Consider the following 7,714-nt stretch of genomic DNA (forward strand, 5'->3'; position numbering starts at 1 on the left):
TGTATTGTATTGATAAGGATAAAAGGCATATACTGGCCTAACTTCACCTCCAATGGGAGACAAATAGAATAGATGGAGATAGAAGCAGTTTCCCAAACAATCGAAAATGAAACTGGCGATGGACGGGCATGTCCTAAGAATGACTCATGATATCGCAGGAATGACGCTAAACTGGATGCCTCAAGGAAAAAGAAAGCAAGGAATGCCAAGGGAGACGTGGAGGCGCACGGCGGGGAAGCAGCTGGCAGAGGCAGGACTGTCATGGGGGACTGCCAGGAAGCAGAGGCAGGACTGTCATGGGTGACTGCCTGGAAGCAGAGGCAGGACTGTCATGGGTGACTGCCTGGAAGCAGAGGCAGGACTGTCATGGGTGACTGCCTGGAAGCAGCTGGCAGAGGCAGGACTGTCATGGGGGACTGCCAGGAAGCAGCTGACAGAGGCAGGACTGTCATGGGGGACTGCCAGGAAGCAGCTGACAGAGGCAGGACTGTCATGGGGGACTGCCAGGGAGCAGCTGGCAGAGGCAGGACTGTCATGGGGGACTGCCAGGAAGCAGCTGGCAGAGGCAGGACTGTCATGGGGGACTGCCAGGTAGCAGCTGGCAGAGGCAGGACTGTCATGGGGGACTGCCAGGTAGCAGCTGGCAGAGGCAGGACTGTCATGGGGGACTGCCTGGAAAATTGCCGGTGACCGACAAAAGTGGAGGGAGATTTCTGTGGTGGGTTCTTGTGTCTTGGTCACAAAAAAGAAAGGGTTATGATGATTGTAATAATATTGTTTTGGTATGTAGAAAAAAATAAATTGTGTAAGGTTAGGTCAAGTATGTATTTAGTGTCTAGGTTAATGCTAATGTTGAGGTAAATTTTGTGTAAGTTTAGGTGTAGTATTTGTTACATCAGTTAGTGATTTGATAAGTTTAATACTTAGTTTAAAAGAGCACAAATAAAAAAACACGGTAATAAAAGTGTAATAAAATGATTTAATCTTCACGATCCAGCACTAAAGTAGTGAGCACGAACTCTTTAGAAGACACACGTTTGACTGTTACAACCTCCACTGGTTTTACTTCATCATCACTGCAGGAAAAAATGTTTTTTTTTAAACTAACTTAAAACTTTCACTTTTATAAATTAGCAGCAAAATATTTTAGAAACTAAAAGAGTTTACTAAATAATTAATAATTAAGCGCTTTTTTTTGCAGAGTAAAAATTATTCTGTTGAGTATTTATGAGAGCATTATCTGTATCATTTATTTTTGTAACCTATATAAACACTATTCTATATACAAGCTAAATATAAACAAACTATTCTATAAACACATTATTATATATAAACATACAAAGCATGTCTTGTTTTTCTTTGATTTAAACTGAATACATACCTCGTCCACACAACACTGTAACACATGATGGCTAGTGTGAAAAATATCACAGTGTAGAAGATAGCCATAAAACTCAGAACGTCAAAACCTGTTGCACAATATATAAATAATGTTAGGATTTTTCGTTTCATTCAAAACAATATTAATTAAAAGAACTCTTTATTTAAATGCGTTGTCTTAATAGTTAACTAAAAAGTTAGATTTTTTTCCGTTTCACTAAGATAAAATAAATTAATTTTAATATTTAAATTTAAATCTGTTCTCTTTATATTTTTATTTTTACTTGATTTGCACATCCCATTGACTCTTTCAAGACAATCCTGACCGTTACATTTTTTACTGCAAGAGTGTAGACAAAGATAACCGTAAGTCATTGGTGGGCATGCTGTTAACAGAAAAAATTCTTTGATTAGTATTTATCTTTCGCTACATATGGAACCCGGATTGAGACAACGAGGTAATTAATTATCGAATAGTTGAAATCTGCTTTGGTTTGCACATTTGAAAAAAAAAGAAAACAACAACAAAAATGGGTTTAATAATCCTGCTAATATCTTAAACAATAAAGAGTGCAAATAGTTTAAAACTTAAAACAATAATTGAACTATAGTTTAAAACACCAGCATACAATTATAGATGTAAAACTATCATACAGCAATGGATGTAAAACACTATATCACACAACTAGAGTTGTAAAACATCATCACGCAACTATATATTTCTGGATAACACGGTCGTCTAGTGTACTACATAAACACATTACAGTTTGCATACATGTATTTTTATATATGTGTATTTTGTATGTCCCCTTCAAAATTGCAAATCTACTGCATGAGTCGCATTAAGCATCATACTGTATATCATTAAACATACTGGTACATCATTAAGCATCATACTAGAACATTATTAAACATCATACTTGTACATCATTAATCATCATACTGGTACAACATTAAACATCATACTAGTACATTACTAAACATCATACTGGTACATCATTAAACATCATACTAGTACATGAATAACATCATACTGGTACATCATTAAACATCACACTAGTACATCATTAAGCATCATATTGGTACATCATTAAACATCATACTAGTACATTATTAAACATCATACTGGTAAATCATTTAGCATCATACAAGGACATCATTAAACATCATACTGGTACATCATTAAACATCATACTAGTACATCATTAAACATCATACTAGTACATTATTAAACATCATACAAGGACATCATTAAACATCATAAGGTGCAGGCTAGAAGGGGGAGAGAGTCGGATATGTAAAGATGTTCACATCTTAAACACATCACGATGGCAGTCTACCTACACACATCACGATGTCTACTTACCCACATCACAATTAAACTAAAATGGTTCCCAACTTAAAACCCTCACATCACAACTTCAGTCTACCTACCCACATCACAACTTCAGTTTACCTACCACATCACAATCTCAGTTTACCTACCTACATCACAATCTCAGTTTACCTACATCACAATCTCAGTTTACCTACCCACATCACAATCTCAGTTTACCTACCCACATTACAATCTCAGTTTACCTACCCACATTACAATCTCAGTTTACCTACCTACATCACAATCTCAGTTTACCTACCCACATCACAATCTTAGTTTACCTACCGACTTCACAATTAAACCAACAGGGTTCCAAAAGTTAAACCCCCACATCACGATGTCAGTCTACCTACCGACATCACAGTGTGAACCCAACCACCCGGGTTTACACGTCCAGCATGATCCGTCAACAACCCGGCAACCACCAGCACAATTGGGACATGAATGTTCACAGTTCTTTCCGTAGAATCCAACAGGACAGTCAACTACAAGAAGAATACAGAGAAATGCTTTTGATAAATACACAGCGAACTACAAGAAGAATATAGAGAAATAATTTTGATAAGAACACAACGATCTCCAAGAAGAATATAGAGAAGTACTTTTGATAAATACACAACGATCTACAAGAAGAATATACCCAAAGAAATACCCTTGATAAATACACAATAATTTACAATTAGAATATACTTAGAGAAATACACGTGATAAATACACAACGATTTACAAGAAGAATATACCTAGAGAAATACACTTGATAAATATACAACGATCTACTAGAAGAATATACACATAGAAATTTACTTGATAAATACACAGCTTGAAATGACTTGGAAAGATATAAATGTCTTTTACCTGCAAAACAATCATCTGTGCCGCATACGGAATTTTTTGTTTCAAGGTTATGACCTTGACATTGAGCTCCTTCATATTCTGGCGCAGGTTCGTCGCAATATCTCCTACAGACAGAAACGTTGGAAAAAAGGGCTAAATATGCCAGAGAAAATATACCAGACTTAATATCTCACGGACAAATTATCTGAATGTCCTGGGACCATTTGTCCTGAGACCATTCGTGCTTAAGATATTTCATCCAGTGGCGTAGGCAGGGGGGGTTAGGGGGGTCATAACCCCCCATAGACCCCTCGGTATATATAAAAAGTATGAGAGGGGGGGTGCAAATCAAAAGTTTGAGGGGGGGGGTGCAAATCGAAAGTTTGTCCCCGGGTAAAAATTGGAACCCCCCCCCCCCCTTGAGACGATCCTGGCTATGCCACTGATTTCATCTGAGATATTCTGTCTGAGATATTTCATCTGAGATATTCTGTCTGAGATATTTTGTCTGAGATATTTCATCTGAGATATTCTGTCTGAGATATTTTGTCTGAGATATTTTGTCTGAGATATTTTGTCTGAGATATTTTGTCTGAGATATTTTGTCTGAGACATTCTGTCTGAGATATTTTTGTCTGAGATATTTTGTCTGAGATATTTTGTTTGAGATATTTTGTCTGAGATATTTTGTCTGAGACATTCTGTCTGAGATATTTTGTCTGAGATATTCTGTCTGAGATATTTTGTCTGAGATATTTCATCTGAGATATTCTGTCTGAGATATTTAGTCTGAGATATTTTGTCTGAGATATTTTGTCTGAGAAATTTTGTCTGAGCTATTTTGTCTGAGATATTCTGTCTGAGATCATGTGTCATGATGTCATTTGTCAAGTCCCCATACGTTGGTCTTATATTAACTACCGGGTGTTGTTTTGGTACCTTCTGCTGACTTCCAGCGGTTCTGTTTGCGCCTCCTGAATACCCAGAACACTGGTTAATTTCCGTGTTTTCTTGGTGAGATACCAGTTGATAGAATCAACGAACCATTTTGTAAAATACCAGTTAGACAGTATCGACCTAACATTTTATAAAATACCAGTAACACACCGACGACCTAACATTTTGTAAAGTTACTGTTACTACATGAATCTTCAACCTACCTTTTTGTAAAGTTACTGTTACTACAGGAATCTTCACACATCCAGCCTTCCCACCCACCCCACGCTCCGTGAGCTAAAATTATATCAGGTTAAAGTTAAGCTCTTATCAGATTAAAGTTAAGATTATATCAGGTTAAAGTTAAGCTCTAATCAAGATAAAGTTACATTCTTATCAATTTAAAGTTACAGTCTTGTAAAAATGTATGAAATAAATCGTATGTAGTTAAAGGTTATGAAAGAAATTTTAAACGTTTATTAAAATAGTAATGAAAGAAGAAATCTTATAAATTAAAATATTTATGAAAGAAGTGTTATCATATAAATGCTATTAAAGAAATTATTAAACGTTTATAAAATAAAAATATAAACTTTTGTGAAAGAAATCTTATGAAATAAAAGTTTATGAAAATGACACATTTTTAAACAATGAAATTTTTTTTAAACAATGCTTTATGGAGGAAAAGTTGATAATTGAATTTATATAAAAAACAAATAAAAACGGTATCAAATCTTCATGAAGTAAAAAATTTACTGAATAAATTTTGAAATAATTAAAATAGTTAAAAACTTGTATTGGATGTTCAATTAAATTTGTACCTGCGTTTTTCCGTTTAAGATCTTCTGAGAATAATTGATCGTTATCATAATCCTTACCTGTTGAAGGTAAGACAAAATCCTATACGCCTTTGTTAGTAAAATACAACTTAATTAGATACCGTCGTGTGTAAAATTATAAATTCAGAATCGAAATATTTAACTTATTTCTGTAAACTCGGCATATGTTGGTACATTGTGGTCAGCATTAAGTCCTGCCGCCTTTACTTTGTATCAACCAAAGCTGTCCATTCGTGCTCTCCCTCCCTCCCTCCCTCCCTCCCTCCCTCCCTCCCTCCCTCCCTCCCTCCCTCCCTCCCTCCCTCCCTCCCTCCCTCCCTCCCTCCCTCCCTCCCTCCCTCCCTCCCTCCCTCCCTCCCTCCCTCCCTCCCTCCCTCCCTCCCTCCATCCCTCCCTCCCTCCATCCCTCCCTTCCACTTCCCCGTCAACTTACGTCACCAACTCGCAACTAGATATTAATGGAATTAATCTGATATTTAAAGTTAATTTAAAAATTAAAGTTATATTTTTCTAAAAATGTTAAACCCGCCTTAATTTCATATATATAATCTAAAAGAAATATTGGACAAAAATACTGATCTAAAAATAAATATTATTTGAAACAATATTGAAGAGCTGTAAAACAATATTTGCTAATGGCAACCACAATACGTTTATATGAGAGAGGAAAGCGACACAAGTGGGTTCATGACATTATGACAGCGACACAAGTGGGTCCATGACATTATGACAGCGACACAAGTGGGTCCATGACATTAGCGACACAAGTGGGTCCATGACATTAGCGACACAAGTGGGTTCATGACATTATGACAGCGACACAAGTGGGTCCATGACATTATGACAGCAACACAAGTGGGTCCATGACATTAGCGACACAAGTGGGTTCATGACATTATGACAGCGACACAAGTGGGTCCATGACATTATGACAGCGATACAGGTGGGTCCATGACAATATGACAGCGACACAAGTGGGTACATGACATTATGACAGCGACACAAGTGGGTCCATGACATTATGACAGCGATACAAGTGGGTCCATGACATTATGACAGCGACACAAGTGGGTCCATGACATTATGACAGCGACACAAGTGGGTCCATGACATTATGACAGCGACACAAATGGGCCTAGGACAATATGACAGCGACACAAATGGGTCCATGACATTATGACAGCGACACAAGAGGGTCCATGACATTATGACAGCGACACAAGTGGGTCCATGACATTATGACAGCGACACAAATGGGCCTAGGACATTATGACAGCGACACAAATGGGTCCATGACATTATGACAGCGACACAAGTGGGTCCATGACATTATGACAGCGACACAAGTGGGTCCATGACATTATGACAGCGACACAAGTGGGTCCATGGCATTATGACAGCGATACAAGTGGGTCCATGACATTATGACAGCGACACAAGTGGGTCCATGACATTAGCGACACAAGTGGGTCCATGACATTAGCGACACAAGTGGGTCCATGACATTATGACAGCGACACAAGTGGGTCCATGACATTATGACAGCGACACAAGTGGGTCCATGACATTATGACAGCGATACAAGTGGGTTCATGACATTATGACAGCGACACAAGTGGGTCCATGACATTAGCGACACAAGTGGGTCCATGACATTAGCGACACAAGTGGGTCCATGACATTATGACAGCGACACAAGTGGGTCCATGACATTATGACAGCGACACAAGTGGGTCCATGACATTATGACAGCGATACAAGTGGGTCCATGACATTAGCGACACAAGTGGGTCCATGACATTATGACAGCGACACAAGTGGGTCCATGACATTATGACAGCGACACAAGTGGGTCCATGACATTAGCGACACAAGTGGGTCCATGACATTATGACAGCGATACAAGTGGGTCCATGACATTATGACAGCGACACAAGTGGGTCCATGACATTAGCGACACAAGTGGGTCCATGACATTAGCGACACAAGTGGGTCCATGACATTATGACAGCGACACAAGTGGGTCCATGACATTAGCGACACAAGTGGGTCCATGACATTAGCGACACAAGTGGGTCCATGACATTATGACAGCGACACAAGTGGGTCCATGACATTATGACAGCGACACAAGTGGGTCCATGACATTAGCGACACAAGTGGGTCCATGACATTATGACAGCGACACAAATGGGTCCATGACATTATGACAGCGACACAAGTGGGTCCATGACATTAGCGACACAAGTGGGTTCATGACATTAGCGACACAAGTGGGTCCATGACATTATGACAGCGATACAAGTGGGTCCATGACATTAGCGATACAAGTGGGTTCATGACATTA

The 7,714-nt window shown here is 38.6% G+C and overlaps 1 protein-coding gene across 1 annotated transcript in view; it reads right to left on the minus strand.

Moving 5' to 3' along the window:
- Nucleotides 1-979: 979 nt before the first annotated feature.
- Nucleotides 980-7,714, minus strand: part of LOC131931013 (uncharacterized) — a 19,720-nt gene continuing 12,985 nt past the window's right edge. The window contains exons 13-19 of the mRNA XM_059287693.1: nucleotides 5,350-5,406; nucleotides 4,753-4,825; nucleotides 3,614-3,717; nucleotides 3,112-3,243; nucleotides 1,665-1,766; nucleotides 1,382-1,469; nucleotides 980-1,076 (exon numbers count right to left, since the gene is read on the minus strand). Coding sequence (XP_059143676.1) covers nucleotides 980-1,076; nucleotides 1,382-1,469; nucleotides 1,665-1,766; nucleotides 3,112-3,243; nucleotides 3,614-3,717; nucleotides 4,753-4,825; nucleotides 5,350-5,406 — 653 coding nt within the window. The remainder of the gene's footprint in view (nucleotides 1,077-1,381; nucleotides 1,470-1,664; nucleotides 1,767-3,111; nucleotides 3,244-3,613; nucleotides 3,718-4,752; nucleotides 4,826-5,349; nucleotides 5,407-7,714) is intronic.

The sequence above is a fragment of the Physella acuta genome, unplaced genomic scaffold, assembly GCF_028476545.2.
Source record: "Physella acuta isolate Inbredline_101_S28 unplaced genomic scaffold, ASM2847654v3 ptg001876l, whole genome shotgun sequence".
Lineage (NCBI taxonomy): Eukaryota > Metazoa > Mollusca > Gastropoda > Physidae > Physella > Physella acuta.